The 18,152-nt window shown below is 44.0% G+C and overlaps 1 protein-coding gene across 1 annotated transcript; it reads left to right on the plus strand.

Moving 5' to 3' along the window:
• The first annotated feature begins 3,628 nt into the window (after positions 1 to 3,628).
• LOC146021234 (uncharacterized) lies at positions 3,629 to 4,829 on the plus strand. Its single transcript, XM_083155028.1, has 3 exons — positions 3,629 to 3,700; positions 3,797 to 4,196; positions 4,284 to 4,829. The coding sequence occupies exons 2-3, from the start codon at positions 3,798 to 3,800 to the stop codon at positions 4,827 to 4,829; spliced, it is 945 nt and encodes a 314-aa protein (XP_083011154.1). The 5' UTR covers positions 3,629 to 3,700; position 3,797.
• The last annotated feature ends 13,323 nt before the right edge of the window (positions 4,830 to 18,152 follow it).

Below are 18,152 nucleotides of genomic sequence, written 5' to 3' on the forward strand. Positions count from 1 at the left end.
CCAGGTTATACTGTCCTTTTTCAGGCACGAGGGTCTACCCAGGTCGTTTTTCTGTCTAAAAGGGTCAACCCAGGTTGAAAACCCCAGGAATTTAACCTAGGTAATTACAAGGGAGTTTGCCACAGTTTGACATGGGCTTTTTCAAGCAGGGTTGTAGTAAATAGTGATTGGTTCAGTGCTTGTAGTAAATAGTGATTGGTTCAGTGCCGGTGCGGGGCATCGGCACTAGCATCTGATGTCATCAGGGAGCTGCAGAAGAGACAGTATGGTACACTAGAAGGAGGAGTTCAGAGAGCTCCTGGCAGTTAGAGGGGAAGAGGAGATCTGCAATGATGCCACAGTGTATACCAACATTGCCAACATACTGACATCCAAGGACAAACAGCAGGAACTTTCGGGCTACTCAGTAGCAACATGTCAACAATGGTTAGTACCATAGGTGTGCGCACATTGAGAGTTAGGGGTGCACAGGCACCCCCTAATGCTGTGCCCTCCCTTATGAACACCTCCCTGCCGCTAGCAACCAGCAATACATTTTACTAAAGACTTTTGCTTTTTAGAACTGTATTCTATTAAAAGAAGCACCCATCAATCAATTATATATGTTTTACATTATTACTTGTACTAGTAGACCATACTGTCACCTGTTTCATCCATATATTTTTTTTTTACTTTATTTGCATGTACTATTACACAGAGTAATTAGAAGATTAAAACTGAAATAGGCAGGAGATTATGGTGTGGCTGAGAGACGTTTTATATTGTAGCGAGTGCCAATAGATGATGGGAGACACGTGATGTGAAACGTGACTTCAAAACTCAGTCCCAGGTTAGTTTCCCCGAAGCTTACCGGGTCCTGTTGTTTAGGTTCCAGCAATAGATGACCAAGGCGCCGTCTGCAGACATGGACCTCGGCACCGCACATCAGAGAACTTGACGGGCGCCAGCTTCGATGTTAGTCTCCGTGCTCCGTCTGCAGTGGGCTGCCCACAGCGCTGCTCGTCGGCCTGCCAACGGGTGCTGGATGGTAAGGTGGATTCCGGTGGTTACCAGTGGAATGGTATCTGTTAGAAGCCGCAGTATTGGCGTTGATGAACTTGGTGGAGACAGCCAGTGGTTCTTGGACAGCTGAAAGGGATCAAAAGTGATAGGGCTCAATCCTTGACGGGTTTCTCCGTCATAAGTATCTGACGGTTTCCTCAGAAGCAGTTCCATCTGAGGACACATTCCTTATTGTGAGGCCCTGCCACTTTTCCAAGAGCATGCACAAATAACACCCTCCACTTCTCCCAGTGGTGCAACTTGCGAGTGGTTGTCCCAAGTTGTAAAAATATAATTTAAGACCCCTCCACCACATCAACCCAAGTTCACAATATGCACCACAGCAGTGGGTGGCAGCAGTGGGCCCCTTAGTCTTCAGGGGACCACATGCAATGTACCTGCTGCACCCAGGCTCGGCGACAGGGGGTGTCAAAGAGGACAGCTGACTTGGGCTCTGATAATCAGAGGGGCCCCAAATTCAGCCCCGCTTAGCCGCCAGCCCACTCATCCCTGCACTCAGTCACCCGGCAATAGATTGCTGTGAGCTGCTGGCACTTAATCCCACTTAACAAGAATTTTTGCAGCCATGGTACTGCTGGGACTCGGAAGAGGAGGGGAGGTCTCTGACTGCAGTGGCAGTAGCTGCCTGGGGATGGACGGTTGGAACACTAGATTCGGTATTATATACCTACAATCAAAATCCTGATGGTCAAAATACAGACAACCATTGACCGACGGTCAAAATACAGACACGGTCAAATTACCGACATTTAAAATATACACAGGTCAAAAAGTATACACAAGTTATTCATATTTTTTTGGTCTGTATGTTGACATAGGTCAACATGAAACCCGTATGAGTGTACCGCGTCCCCTCGCATGGCTCGCTGCATGCTTCGGACACGGTGCCTCGCTACACTCGGCACACTATTTTATTCTCCCTCCACACCCTAGTGGATGGTAGGGCATGAAATTCTGCCTGTCGGCACATGTCGGTGCGACATGGACAGTCAAACGTAGTACCGCGTCCCCTCGCTGCGCTCTCTACGCTCGCCATGCAACAGGCATGGTGCCTCGCTGCGCTCGGCACACTATTATATTCCCCTCCATTTCCACTGGGATGGTAAAGTATGAACAAGTAAAATGTTGATATTTTGACCGTGTCCGTATTTTAAATGTCGGTATTTTTACGTTGTCTGTATTTTGACCGTCAGTCAATGGTTGTCGGTATTTTGACTTTCAAGATTTTGATTGTAGGTAAATTGACTGCATCCCGGGAGACCCACCTTCCGCCACCTACACACACTGACATGATCCGGTGCTGCTGCGGACGGCTGGAGGAGGCCTTCCGCAGCAGCCAGGGCCATCTTAACAGCCCTTACCCATTCTCCCCTCCTAGGGGTGGGGGTGCTATCAGCAGCAGCTTTGGTGTCCCACGGGTGGCAGTGGGTGCTCTATCTTCCACTCAACATGTAGGACCTGGAGCAGTAACTTCTGCTAATTACTCCTTTACTGCACAGGTGGTGGGAGGGAGAACACTAATGTGTGGAAGGGGGCACTGAGCTAAATGAAGGGTCCCTTGTAAATGACTTCCAGGGAGGTAGGGGGTGTTTTATACACAGGGGAGGGTTGGATAATGGAGTATGTGGTGTATATTGCAGTTATTATGTAATATGCAATTAGTGTCTCATATTAAAGCCTTGTTTTTTTTCTCGTATTCTATTTCAGTTGTTCACATTTATTTGGCCAAAAAGGCAAGATTTGGATTTTACCTATTACCTATTTAACCAATTTCAACGCAGTCTGAGGTAAATATTAGTGGCTTTCTGTTGCGTATTAATGAATAACAGTGGAGTGCATTGTGTTTTCCATGCAAAACTTCATTTTTCAAAATTTTGTTATTGTAAATGCGTATTATGATGTGTCCTCTTAGTATTAATGTGCGAGGTGTTTTTTTTTCCATTATTTTTGGGATGAACTGTTGGAGTAGACTTTGTGTAACTTGTGTCCGATTACAGTGCCCATGTCACGCCATCCTGAAGCGTGGCGAGCGGCGGCGGTACGCGTCCTACGACCTTTTCATACCCCCACTATCCACGTCGGCGTGGAGTTGAGAATAGAATAGTGTGGCGAGCGCAGCGAGCCACCGAGCCCGAAGCGTGGCGAGCGCAGCGAGCCCCGCAAGGGGACGCTGAAACCTGTGAAGCCCACGAGGGGACGCGGATACCTGTGAAGCCCGTGAGGGGACGCAGGAATCTGTGAAGGTATCAGTGTCCCCTCGCAGGGCTCGCTGCGCTCGCCACGCTTCGGGCTCGGTGGCTCGCTGCGCTCGCCACACTATTCTATTCTCAACTCCACGCCGACGTGGATAGTGGGGGTATGAAAAGGTCGTAGGACGCGTACCGCCGCCCCTCGCGGGGCTCGCTGCGCTCCCCACGCTTCAGGATGGCGTGGATAGTGGGGGACACATATATATCAGTGCTTCTGTCAGCAAATGTGGTGTATATTGCAGTTATTATGTAATATGCAAGTAGTGTCTCAGATTGAAGCCTTGTTTTTTTTCTCGTATTCTATTTCAGTTGTTCACATTTATTTGGCCAAAAAGGCAAGATTTGGATTTTACCTATTACCTATTTAACCAATTTCAACACAGTCTGAGGTAAATATTAGTGGCTTTCTGTTGCGTATTAATGAATAACAGTGGAGTGCATTGAGTTTTACATGGTAAACTTCATCTTTGTATATATTTTTACAGCATGGAGCGTAATGTAGACCGCCATTTATTGAGGAAGTTGATCGATCTCTACAAGGAGAATAGATGCCTATGGCGAAAAGATCACATTGATTTTTACAATCAGGCAAAGCGGAATGAGGCGTTTGGGAAGATATCGGCTTACGCTAGGAGACGTGTCCCTAATGCAGATGTCACATGGGTCCGGAAGAAATTCACTAATATGCGGACAGTGCTGGTGAAGGAGCATAATCGGGTCCGGGAGTCGCAAGCTTCGGGAACCGATCCGGCCAACGTGTACCAACCGAAGTTGTGGTATTATGACCGGATGCTGTTCATTGTGGAGGAACAAGGAAGGACAGAAACAGAGGGAACTACTACGGATGAAGGCTCTTCATCCAGTGCACAGGAGAGTGCGGACGTAGTAAGTATCGTGTTCAAACATGTTCGGCATGTAAATGGTAGTGAAATGCAATGTTTTAACATTTTTTTCCGTTTCTTTTCATTCTAGGTAGTTCCCTCTGAGTCAACGCAGCAGGCTGAGTCGGTGTCGGAGGTGGCGGCTCCTGCGGTGGCGAGCACGTCATCAGCTCCCCCCAGGAGGTGTAGGAGGAGACAGCCGACGAGACCTGCTGCTACTGGCCAAGACCATTGCTGCCCCTACAAGGAGGAAGCATTAAATAATCCCCCCGATGAGTATCAAATGCTCACTAATCATGTGTGCGCAGAAATGCGAAAGTGGAAGCGACCCACGTACCACCACTTTAAGCGTTTGCTGTATGACGGTATGTTGCGGGCAGCCGAGGATGACCTCTGTGGTGACTGCAAGATAACTTCATGCCGCACGCATGCAGTGCACGTAGAGCCACCAGCCCAACACCCACATCACCACCCGATCTTCAGTGCACCGTTTGCTCCTCCGCCTGCCCCTTACTACGCGCCGGGACCCCCTATGCCACCTGCCACTGATCCCTCGTCTTTGTCTGGGAGTCTTTTGTCTGCTTTGAGAAGTGTGCAGACCCCCACCCCAGACGAAGAGCGTTACTTTAATTATTAATTTCTAATTTGGCTAATTTGAGTTTACATTTATAATTTGGCAGCAATGTTCTTGTTTCTGTTCCTTTCTGTTTTCTCCATAATGAACTGTTTCTGGTCATGTACTGCAATTTTGGTTGGTGAACGTTGCAGTCCGGTCTTCCTGAAGTTTGCGATGACCGTACTTGTTTTGCTCCTTCACTAACCACTGTTCTGCATATTTGTGTTTTCTTCCGGATTCATGTGATTGTTTTTCTAGTGTGCCGTTATCTTCCCATGCCTCATTTCAATTTGCCTGGTTGTGATAGTCAGGCATCTATTCTTCTTGTACTGATTGATCAACTTCCTCTGCATGTGATGACCCCATGTTCTTCTATTTTGGTTTAAAAAATAATGTTTAAAAAAATAAAAAAATGCTTAAAGATAAAAAAAAATATAAAAAAAAAAAAAAATACATAAATAAAAAATAAATAAATAAATAAATAAAAAAACAACTGTTTGGATCTACCCCATGGAAAAAAAAAAAAGATCCTGTTTGGGTCTCCCCCATTCCCATTGCCTCTGTTAATATGCGTGGGTCTCCCCTATGCTAGAAAAAAAAATTCAATGATCCTGTTTGGGTCTCCCCCATTCCCCTTGCCTCTGTTAATATATGCATGATCCTGTTTGGGTCTCTCCCATTCCCCTTGCCTCTGTTAATATATGCATTATCCTGTTTGGGTCTCACCCATTCCCCTTGCCTCTGTTAATATATGTTATGTAATGTAATGTATTTATTTATTTTTTCAATAAAAAAAATAAAAAAAATAAAAAAATGGCCAGTTATTACTAAAAAAATGACAAAAAAATAAATAAATGCCTGAGAACAACTTCAAAAAAGTTAAAAAAATAAAACCCGTTAAATGTATTCAGATGTGTTGTGTGATTTATTGTGCTTAATTTAGGGGTTCAAAATGGGGTGCAAAATGTAAATGTAGGTGTAAAACCTGTAAATGTGGGGTGTAATTGTAAGCACCCATGTCAAATCATGAAATGGGTGCTTGCAATGAAAAAAATCGCGTCGATCGCGTCGGGGGCATTGAATACTGACATTCAGTGCTCCCGATGGGACCGATGGCTTGTAATGCCGCCGATTTCGGTCAATACTTCAATCATCGCGTCGGTCGCGGTAATTGAAGCATGGTACACAATGCCCGCGATTTCTGAAATCAAGAGCATCGCGTCCGTCGGGGTTGATCGCGGCCCGTATAGTGCACTAAATAAGAGCCGCGACCGATCCCGATTGTGGCCGTGCTAGGAAACAAGTACCAAAAAAAGTCGAGAAAAAAAAGTCGAGATAAAAAAAGTCGAGGAAAAAAAGTCGAGATAAAAAAAGTCGAGGAAAAAAAAGTCGAGAAAGAAAAGTCGATAAAAAGAGAAAGACTTATCACTATTTCTTAAAATTAGACGCTGCCCATTATTGTCCTAAAGCTCTAAGAGAACAGAATAAAAGTAATGCATCACCAGATAAAGGGCCAGCTTAATTAGAAGCGTTTTGCTATTGAGAAAACGACTATTGCTAAAACAGGGCGGGATGTTCTAAAATCCGCAGCCCAGCTCCGCCCCCATTCGCATACACAATTATCACATATGTTCTAACATATGCGATAATTATGGCAAAGGACAGCTGGCCTTTGCGGTCAGAGTCAGCGGGTCCGACTGGGACCCAACGGCTCCCCCCTCCCTCACCCGGCGCTGCGTTGGGCTCTCCTCCTCCCTGCACCCGGAAGAGGATTATAGTGCAGGGAGAAGGAGTTCAGTGCGTCGCGGTAGAAGCCCGTAGTCTTCTATGTGGCATCGCCAGATTTTTCTGGCAATGCCCCTCTCGCGGTAACCCGGCAGGGGATGCTTAGAGCATCCCAAAATGCGGTAACAACCACCAATGACGGGTTTTTACCGCATTTTTAGTTTAGAGAATCTCCCCCTAACTAAACAGACTATTAGTCTACAGAATGTTTGACTTGTGGGAAGTCCAGGGCTATTTTTCAGCTGGAACGGTCTGGAACGCCGTTCCTGAAGTTCAAATTAAAAATATTGTAATCAGGAACGGCATTCCGGAACCTGCTCCAGCCCGCCCGGCACTGGCATCGACTGCCCGCTCCCCTGCCCGCTGTTTATGGACTCCAGGAGAGAGACGTGCTGCTATGTAACATTCACATCTCACGCTGGACCGCTAGCCAATGGGCGCTTGCGGTCCAGCAGCCAATCAACTAACTAGTGGCTGCTGGACCGTGAGCGCCTATTGGCTAGTGCGGTCCAGCGGGAGATATGAATTTTACATACTCGCATCATCATTCCACTTCACTCACACAGATGAGACATTGCCTATCATGGTGCTGGGCAGGTCCCTGCAGTGCAATGTCCCCCAGCCCCGGCTTGCTGGCTGCTGCTATCGCTGTGTAGTTAGTGTGTGTCTTGTCCTCCTGGCTGTAATCATTATCCGGCTCGTGCCTTGTGGCTGCGGTGACAATTGCGCCTCACTGCTGCGGTGTGCCATGCGGTAAGCCTTGTTCTTGTCACTAAAGGTCGCTTTTTTCTTCTTCTATGGAAGCTTTTGCGAGCAGGTTCCTCTGCTCTGGCTCACCAGCACATCTCTCTCCTGGAATCCGGACACAGCGAGCAGCACAGGCTGCACAGAATAGCCCAGGAAAGGGAGGGGACTCAGAAAAAAAGTTGAGAAAAAAAAGTCGAGGAAAAAAAAGTTGAGAAAAAAAGTCGAGATAAAAAAGTTGAGAAAAAAGTCAATAAAAAAAGTCGAGAAAAAAAAATCGAGGAAAAAAAAGTTGAGAAAAAAATTCGAGATAAAAAGTCGAGGAAAAAAAAGTAGAGAAAAAAAAGTCGATAAAAAAAGTTGAGAAAAAAAAGTCGAGAAAAAAAAGTTGAGAAAAAAAAGTCGAGAAAAAAAGTCGAGGAAAAAAAAGTAGAGAAAAAAAAGTAGAGAAAAAAAGTCGACAAAGACGAGAAAGAAAGAATCATCACTATTTCTTAAAATTAGACGCTGCCCATTATTGTCCTAAAGCTCTATGAGAACAGAATAAAAGTAATGCATCACCAGATAAAGGGCCAGTTTAATTAGAAGCGTTTTGCTATTGAGAAAACGACTATTGCTAAAACAGGGCGGGATGTTCTAAAATCTGCAGCCCAGCTCCGCCCCCATTCACATACACAATTATCACATATGCTCTAACATATGCGATAATTATGGCAAAGGACAGCTGGCCTTTGCGGTCAGAGTCAGCGGGTCCGACTGGGACCTAATGGCTCCCCCCTCCCTCACCCGGCGCTGCGTCGGGCTCTCCTCCTCCCTGCACCCGGAAGAGGATTATAGTACAGGGAGTAGGAGGTCAGTGCGTCGCGGTAGAAGCCCGTAGTCTTCTATGTGGCATCGCCAGATTTTTCTGGCAATGCCCCCCTCGCGGAAACCCGGCGGGGGATGCTTAGAGCATCCCAAAATGCGGTAACAACCACCAATGACGGGTTTTTACCGCATTTTTAGTTTAGAGAATCTCCCCCTAACTAAACAGACTATTAGTCTACAGAATGTTTGACTTGTGGGAAGTCCAGGGCTATTTTTCAGCTGGAACGGTCTGGAACGCCGTTTCTGAAGTTCAAATTAAAAATGTTGTAATCACGAACGGCATTCCGGAACCTGCTCCAGCCCGCCCGGCACCGGCATCGCCTGCCCGCTCCCCTGCCCGCTGTTTATGTACTCCAGGAGAGAGACGTGCTGCTATGTAACATTCACATCTCACGCTGGACCGCTAGCCAATGGGCGCTTGCGGTCCAGCAGCCAATCAACTAACTAGTGGCTGCTGGACTGTGAGCGCCTATTGGCTAGTGCGGTCCAGCGGGAGATATGAATTTTACATACTCGCATCATCATTCCACTTCACTCACACAGATGAGACATTGCCTATCATGGTGCTGGGCGGGTCCCTGCAGTGCAATGTCCCCCAGCCCTGGCTTGCTGGCTGCTGCTATCGCTGTGTAGTTAGTGTGTGTCTTGTCTTCCTGGCTGTAATCATTATCCGGCTCGTGCCTTGTGGCTGCGGTGACAATTGCGCCTTACTGCTGCGGTGTGCCATGCGGTAAGCCTTGTGCTTGTCACTAAAGGTTGCTTTTTTTCTTCTTCTATGGAAGCTTTTGCGAGCAGGTTCCTCTGCTCTGGCTCACCAGCACGTCTCTCTCCTGGAATCCGGACACAGCGAGCAGCACAGGCTGCACAGAATAGCCCAGGAAAGGGAGGGGACTCAGAAAAAAAAGTAGAGAAAAAAAAGTAGAGGAAAAAAAAGTTGAGAAAAAAAGTTGAGATAAAAAAAGTTGAGGAAAAAAAAGTCGAGAAAAAAGTCGATAAAAAAAGTTGAGAAAAAAAAGTAGAGGAAAAAAAGTCGAGAAAAAAAAGTAGTGAAAAAAAGTTGAGGAAAAAAGTCGAGAAAAAAAGTCGAGATAAAAAGTCGAGATAAAAAAGTCGAGGAAAAAAAAGTCGAGATAAAAAAAGTCGAGGGAAAAAAGTCGAAAAAAAAAGTCGAGGAAAAAAAAGTAGAGGAAAAAAAAGTCGAAAAAAAAAGTTGAGGAAAAAAAGTTGAGAAAAAAAAGTCGGGAAAAAAAAGTCGGGAAAAAAAAGTCGAGATAAAAAAGTTGAGATAAAAAAAGTCGAGGAAAAAAAAGTCGAGATAAAAAAGTCGAGATAAAAAAAGTCGAGAAAAAAAGTCGAGGAAAAAAAGTAGAGGAAAAAAGTAAACGAAAAAAAAAGTCGAGATAAAAAAATCGAGATACAAAAAGTCGAGATAAAAAAAAGTCGAGAAAAAAAAGTCGAGAAAAAAGTCGATGGAAAAAAAGTCGATGAAAAAAGTCGAGGAAAAAAGTCGAGGAAAAAAAGTCGAGATAAAAAAAGTCGAGATAAAAAAAGTCGAGGAAAAAAAAGTCGAGGGAAAAAAAGTCGAGATAAAAAAGTCGAGATAAAAAAGTCGAGATAAAAAAAGTCGAGATAAAAAAAGTCGAGGGAAAAAAAGTCGAGATAAAAAAGTCGAGATAAAAAAAGTCGAGATAAAAAAAGTCGAGGAAAAAAAAGTCTATAAAAAAGTCGAGGAAAAAAAAGTCGAGGAAAAAAAAGCCGAGGAAAAAAAGTCGAGATAAAAAAGTCGGGATAAAAAAAAAATTCGAGATAAAACCGCATTTTTCTTTTAGAGAATCTCCCCCTAACTAAACAGACTATTTGTCTATAGAATGTTTGACTTGTGGGAAGTCCAGGGCTATTTTTCAGCTGGAACGGTCTGGAACGCCGTTCCTGAAGTTCAAATTAAAAATGTTGTAATCATGAACGGCATTCCGGAACCTGCTCCAGCCCGCCCGGCACCGGCATCGCCTGCCCGCTCCCCTGCCCGCTTTTTTTTCTCCAACACAGCACGGGATCGAGCACGACAGGCACGGGAGGAGGCAGAGGCGGGCCAGGCCCAGGAGGAGGCCACTGATGAGATGGCCGAGGAGGCGGTGCCACAGGAAGGGGAGCAAGTGGAGGAGGCGGTGGTGGCACTAGAAGAGGAGGAGGTGGTGGCACTGGAAGAGGAGGTGGTGGCAGCTGAGAAGGAGGTGTTGCCAGCTGAGGAGGAGGTGTTGCCAACTGAGGAGGGCCAGGAAGAAGAGGAGGATGAGGAGGCCTGTGAGGTTGTGCAGGCGGGCGAAAGTGGTATGTATACATAAAGAATCATTATTCCTTTTCTCATCTACTATTTGCTACGTAGCACTGGTTATTCAATTGTGTTTTAAAATACTATAAAGTCATATAACAAACAGGGTAGCAACAGACACACTTAGGGGTTAGATAGGGTGCCCAAACCATCCCTTTCATCCTGAATACATATTAATGACACAGGTTGTGGGGATGGCTTTCAGGTCGATTTTAAGTGCCACTGAACCTGTGTAGTTAATCTGTATCCTGGAAGAAAGGGATGACGTGCTCATCTAAGGGTTACATGTCCCTGCTGCAAGCGTACAATCTGTAGCCTCATATAGGTGAATTGAGTTTACAGTTGATTGATATTTCTAAACTAGATTAAGTATGGCATAAATGGAGTATGGACAGGCGTGGCTTAGAATGGAGTCACAAGTGGTCAGTGCCCCTGGGCCCTCCTCTAGCTAACCACCCCCTGCGGTCTGCATGTATTATTGGCACCATAATTGTTGGTTGATTTTGTCTTAATAATGATTTTGTGCATGGGAGTGGGTTAGTGCTGCAGCTTCACCTACCTGGCATTATGACAATGATTTATGGAGCAGACCATCAGCAGGCAAGCCATGCTTGATTGCACAAATGTACTGTGCATTCCTGAGAGTTGACTAAGTCCCATGCCACGTTGCATCATAGAACAGACACTGAGCGCTTTTTGATGAGTTGCTATTGGTGGAGCTCATGACATGCTTCTCAGAGCTTAGTCATGGGTGGGTTTGGATTCAGAAGGAGCACTATGACTGTGAGGTGTTCTACAGAGTAAAGGGTAGAGGGAAAAAAGCAGGCTTTCCATCTAGTATGTATGCATGTATGTATAGATGTATGTGTCATATATATAGTTAAATATGTCTCTATATACATATATATATATATACACACACACACACACACCTGTCAGCTTGCATTTATTTAATTTATGTATGACTATGTTAAATGTATGCATGAATATCATTACTAATTGTACCCTTTTTAACATGCCCACAGATGAGCCAACCCAAGCAGATGAGGGTGTCCGTGGGGCCCTCCTGTGATTAAGGGCCCACATCCAGCTGGTCGTGGCAGATCTCCAGGACCTCACGGACCTGCTAATGTGAATTATTTTTTTTTTTCATTTAAACTATTTTGTTAAATTATTAATAAATAGTTGAAAACAGTTAGAAGTTGTCTGTGTGTTTTTTTAACATTACACAGTATATGTGTAAATTGTTTAGAATATTTGTAATTAGCAAAAGGTACATACTGCATATAGATGTATGTTATGTTCACATGATGTAAGGGTTAATGTGTGTAATGAATGTAGTAGTAATGTGTTTAAGTATGTATTAGGATTTAATTGATTCCAATAGGAAACAAGCACCTTTTTAATGAGGTTGCCTAATTGCATAAGTGGGTCATGTGATCGATTTCTGTGTTCAGATAATAGTGTTGAATTGTGCGTAAATACACCGCATCGGTGCGTACGGACAGGTTCCCGTCCGTTCTGACGAGGTAAGACCGTGCTTACGCTGTAAGACCGTGCAGAATATGTGTGTTTCCACCTCACACGCAAGGTTTGGATGTCGTCCGTAAACACGCCCTGGTCTTGCAGTGTGAGTCCGTCCGTATGCGGAGGTCCGGTGGGCGTTTCTTCGGACGATGTCCGCACAGCGTGGCGTGCGGCCCGCTCCGAAAGATTTCGGAAATGTACGCACCGACCAGAATAACCTCCCATGTTATAAGCATGATTTATTTTGTTTATTATCTTTATCACGGTTGGGATTTGTTCTTGTCTCCAATTCTGGGCTATTGCCGTTTTTGTGGCTATGAAGACTTGATTTAAGAAATAGATGTTTGTTTGTCTTACATCTTGTGACTCGATGTGGAGTAGTGCCCCCTGGGGGGTCAGTTCCACCTCTTTTCCTAGTACTCTTGCTACCAGTCCCCCTACCTCACTCCATACTTGTCTGACTTTGCTACACGTCCAGAATATATGCATCAGGTCTGCACTCCCTTCTCCACATCTCCAACACTCATCTATCTGCTGAGGGTGTATCTTATTTATTTTCTCTGGCGTATAATATATTCTATGTAGTAATTTCATATATCTTTCTATATGTGATATGGATTTGGTCATCTTGTGTACTGTCGAGAAGGTCTTCTCCCATTGTTGTTCATTTATCTCTAGATTTAAGTCTCTCTCCCACCTAAGCTGCCCTTACATTTTTTCCTGAATTTTATTTTCTATTAAGGTTTTATACCAGAATGTGATTCCCCTTATCTGGTATCCTCCTCTTATCCTGTTTATTATGTTGTTTGGTAGCTGTTTTACTTCTTCTTCTTTTATTTGTTGTTTGTTTATCCAGCTTCTTATTTGTAAGTATTTATAGAAGTCTATTGTTAATACTCCATACTTTTGTTAAAGTTGTGTAAATGAAATTACTCCCTCTTCTTCAATTAAATTTTCTACCGTTTTTATCCCTCCAGAGATCCATGTGCCCACTCTAAGATCTGGGATTAATTTCATTATTGTTTGTATTTTGATATACTTTAATATCGTTTTAATTTTCTTGTGTGTGTTCAGAAACTGATCCCAGACTTTAAGTGTGTCTTTGACTGCTTTTGGAGTTTCTTTTGTTATTTCTCTCATGTTTGCTGGTATCCAGATTATATCTTTTAGGCCTAGATTTCCCATTATATCTTCTTCTAATTTTACCCATGGTTTCTCTTCCCCCTCTTTTATTGCTTCTGGGATCTGGTTCAGAACACACGCGTATTGATATGTTTGTATATCTGGGAGCGCCACTCCTCCTTTTTTTTTTTGATCTTATCAGATATTTTTTTGCTATGCTGGCCTTTTTATCTTTCCAAATGTATCTGTTTATTATTGTGTTGAACCTATTCAGCCAATATTTGGGGAGTATTCTTGGTATGGCCCTAAGTAGGTATAATAATTTGGGTAGCAGAAACATTTTCATTGTTGCTATTCTGCCCATCCACGTTATTTCTTTGTAAATCCAGTCTTTTGTGTTTTTTTCTAATTGTTTTAATAGTGGCGTATAGTTGCATTCTATAAGATCTGCTTCATTGAGAGCTAAATTTACTCCCAGATATTTTATGGTCTTGTCTCTCCACTGGAAACTATGGGTGAAATGTAATAGGGTGAGATATTCAGAAAGTGAGAGATTTGGTAAGAAATCTCCAGGTGTTTTTTAAAGCGGCAATCATTTACTCTGCACTTCAAAATCAAACTGGCTGTAAATGATTGCCGGTTTAAAAAAAAACTGGAGATTTCTTACCAAATCTCTCACTTTCTGAATCTCTCATCCTATTACATTTCACCCGAGATGTCTTTTTAAGAGTAGCTATTTCTCCTGGGTCAATGTTTATCGGTAAAATTTCTGTTTTATTTTTGTTTAACTTATAATATGAAATTCTAGTATATTGATCTATTATTTGCATTAGAATGGGTATTGAGGCTGAGTACATCATCAGCGAGTGTCTTATGTTGCTTTTCCTTAATCTTGGGGGAAAAAAAAGTCGAGGAAAAAAAGTCGAGATAAAAAAAGTCGAGAAAAAAAGTCGAGAAAAAAAGTTGAGGAAAAAGAAATAGATAAAAAAAGTCGAGATAAAAAAAGTCGAGGAAAAAAAGTCGAGGAAAAAAAAGTCGAGATAAAAAAGTCGAGATAAAAAAGTCGAGATAAAAAAAGTCGAGGAAAAAAAAGTCGAGATAAAAAAGTCGAGATAAAAAAAGTCGAGGAAAAAAAAAGTCGAGTTAAAAAAGTCGAGATAAAAAAAGTCAAGATAAAAAAGTCGAGGAAAAAAAAGTCGATAAAAAAAGTCGGGAAAAAAAAGTCGAGGAAAAAAAGTCGAGAAAAAAAGTCGAGAAAAAAAGTCGAGGAAAAAAAGTCGATAAAAAAAGTTGAGATAAAAAAAGTCGAGATAAAAAAAGTCGAGATAAAAAAAGTCGAGGAAAAAAAAGTCGAGATAAAAAAGTCGAGATAAAAAAAGTCGAGGAAAAAAAGTCGAGATAAAAAAATCGAAATACAAAAAGTCGAGATAAAAAAAAGTCGAGAAAAAAAAGTCGATGGAAAAAAAGTCGATGAAAAAAGTCGAGGAAAAAAGTCGAGATAAAAAAGTCGAGATAAAAAAAGTCGAGATAAAAAAAGTCGAGATAAAAAAAGTCGAGGGAAAAAAAGTCGAGATAAAAAAGTCGAGATAAAAAAAGTCGAGATAAAAAAAGTCGAGGAAAAAAAAGTCGATAAAAAAGTCGAGGAAAAAAAAGTCGAGGAAAAAAAAGCCGAGGAAAAAAAGTCGAGATAAAAAAGTCGGGATAAAAAAAAAATTCGAGATAAAACCGCATTTTTCTTTTAGAGAATCTCCCCCTAACTAAACAGACTATTTGTCTATAGAATGTTTGACTTGTGGGAAGTCCAGGGCTATTTTTCAGCTGGAACGGTCTGGAACGCCGTTCCTGAAGTTCAAATTAAAAATGTTGTAATCAGGAACGGCATTCCGGAACCTGCTCCAGCCCGCCCGGCACCGGCATCGCCTGCCCGCTCCCCTGCCCGCTTTTTTTTCTCCAACACAGCACGGGATCGAGCACGACAGGCACGGGAGGAGGCAGAGGCGGGCCAGGCCCAGGAGGAGGCCACTGATGAGATGGCCGAGGAGGCGGTGCCACAGGAATGATTTTAATCATTTTTACTACATAATGTTTTTTTTCTATTGGTGTCCGAGGCATCGAGAGCTTTGCCTCCGGCTCTCAATGTAAAAGGTCCAGAGTGAGGGGGCGGGGAGGGGGCAGGGCCGAGCACCAGGCTGTAAAAGCCCATTAAAAAAGCTGTAAAAGCGGCACCCATAGCAATGCCTCAGTGACAGGGAAGTGCTTTTTGCCTTAAAAAAAGGACGCCCCTGTCACTGAGGCAAATGTGACTGGGCATCAGATGATCCTACAGCATCCAACCACAATGAACAATCTGCAGCCACTTACCCACTCCCCTTCGTCTTCCCCGGGAGGACAGGCAGCTGAGTTTCCCCGCTACCCGACTACTGCTAGTGTGCCAAACCTCCACTCAGGACCGACCCGGCAATTACAACAGGCGCAGCCACATAGAAAGTGACATGGCTGCAGGCAGTGGCTGTCCCCTGCACCCTTTTGATTTTTTTCTAAATTTTTTTGTATATTGTGGTGCGGACGATGAATGCGCCGCTGTCCCGGGTCTCCATTCAGCATTGGAGACCCGACGCACAGGAGAGCGGCATGCTGCGCTGCTGGAAAGATTCCCAGCACACAGGAGAGCTAGGGCACAGTAGAGCAGCATCCGGAAAAGAAGGAGCTGCATGTGCCTCTAGCAGGAAATGCTGCACAATGAAGAGCGGGGGCTGTCTGTGATGCTGACAGGACAGGAGACGCTCTGCTAGGAAAAGCTGCTGGAGCTGCGCACGGGAGAGAATGAGCTGTCAATGTAAAAAAGAAGTGCTGCTGAACAGGGAGACCCAGCGCTGATGGCCGGTGAGAGGGAGGGGGGAATATGCCTGTTGCAACCCATTAACCCATTCAAGCCACTAATCTCCAGCCTCTCCACATTCCCCCTACCTTGCCTCCCCTCTACTCACTCTCCCACTCTCTTTTCCTTCCTCTATACCCCCTCCCCTCTCAACCTGAAACTCTCTCTCTCTCTCTCTCTCTCTCTCTCTCATTCCCTGTCTCTTCCTAACACTACCTCTCACTCCCTCTCTCCTCCTTCCTCTCCATTACACTCCCTGTCTCTTCCCCTTTCTCTCTCCCCTTCTCAATCACTATCTTTCCCTGACACTCGCTCTCACACTCTCTCTCCCTTACACCCTCTCTCACTCCGTCTCTCCTCCTTTCTCTCCTTTACACACTCTTTCCTCCTCTCTCTCTCTTGTGACAATGGTGGGGGTGTGGGGCCCCTTCCAAAATTTTGCTATGGGGCCCACACAGTTCTAGTTACGCCCCTGGCTGCAGGACCCCATTGTGTGGCATGAAACCGCTAAGTCCCGGCAACCCTGCGGCAAACCCGCTCCCAGGATAGTGCCTGGCACTGGGCACCCCCGGCAGGGCTGAAGGCAATCACAGTGCAGCATCTATTGAGGTGAGGACTCACTTGGAGGCCAGGACCGGCATCTTCTTCTAGTAATCACCAGCAGTACAGGAGCAAGCAGCGCTGCTGAGGAAGAAAAGTAGTCTTGTCCCGAGGGCATGCACCTGTGGCTGTACCCTCGGGCTACAGTGATGCTTGCTCCTGTGCTGCTGCTGCAGACGCCGGTGAGAGCTAGCAGGTGACAGTGTCTGCGATGCCGAGGTGCTGGAGGCAGGTGTGAAGCTGCCTGACTGTGCTCCGCAGGGAGAGGTCATTTTATTGAAGGGGGTCATTAATTATATTTTATTAAAAGGTGGCAGTGGGAAAAGCTATATATATATATATATATATATATATATATATATATATATCGATATATATATATATATCATATATAGATATATCTATAGATATATATATATATATCTATACATATATATATATCTATATATAGATATATATAGATATATAGATATAGATAGATATATATATATATATCCTACACATGGGGCATAGGCCCAGACAGAGGTGCGGTGCTGGCATAATGGCCTCTGCCTTAAATGCCCTGGGCATCTCAACAGCCACTGGGCACAGTGGAGTAGCCTTCCCCAGCAGGCCTCTGGGACTTCTGGGGTAATCGACACTCATAGCCAAATATCAGCTTGGTCGTGGCTGCCCTACTAATCCTCCTAGGTTGTACTGCTTGTGTCCTACCCATTTGTAGCTACTGGAGAATATAACATGCTACAGTACAAAACAGAGTTCTCCTTAAATTGTTTGTAAAAGGAGGTACCATTCTCTGCTGTGCAGCATATGTTTCAGCCCCTTGGTTTTTTTCTGAAATTCTAGATAGAGATAGAGAGATAGAGATAGAGAGCTATAGAGAGAGAGAGATAGAGAGCTATAGAGATAGAGAGATAGAGAGAGAGAGATAGAGAGATATAGAGAGAGATAGAGAGATATAGAGAGAGCGAGAGATAGAGAGAGAGAGATAGATAGATAGATAGATAGATAGATAGATAGATACGCCTGTATAAGAAACATTTATAACATGGTATGCACTTGGGCTATATGTTGTTAAAATGATCCATTATCTACTTATAATACCCCATACACCCTAGACAAAACAATTAAAAGATATTGCTCAGAAGGTATCGCCCTCTACGCTATATCTTTGAAAACAATATTTTAAAGTCTAGTGTGTACGCTCAATATCAATAACAATGTGTGCTCCTGTGGATCTTTAAAGACCCCCCTAATCGTCCAGTGTGAATGGAGCTTAAGTCCAAGATGACCCCCGCAAACTCTGGCTCTGATACTAGCCAGTGCCTCACCAGCCACTGAACTCACCGCACGTCACTGGGTTACATGTCCCTGCTGCAAGCGTACAATCTGTAGCCTCATATAGGTGAAATGAGTTTACAGTTGATTGATATTTCTAAACTAGATTAAGTATGGCATAAATGGAGTATGGACAGGCGTGGCTTAGAATTGA

This window comes from Crinia signifera, chromosome 7 (genome assembly GCF_055691185.1).
Source record: "Crinia signifera chromosome 7, ASM5569118v1, whole genome shotgun sequence".
NCBI lineage: Eukaryota > Metazoa > Chordata > Amphibia > Anura > Myobatrachidae > Crinia > Crinia signifera.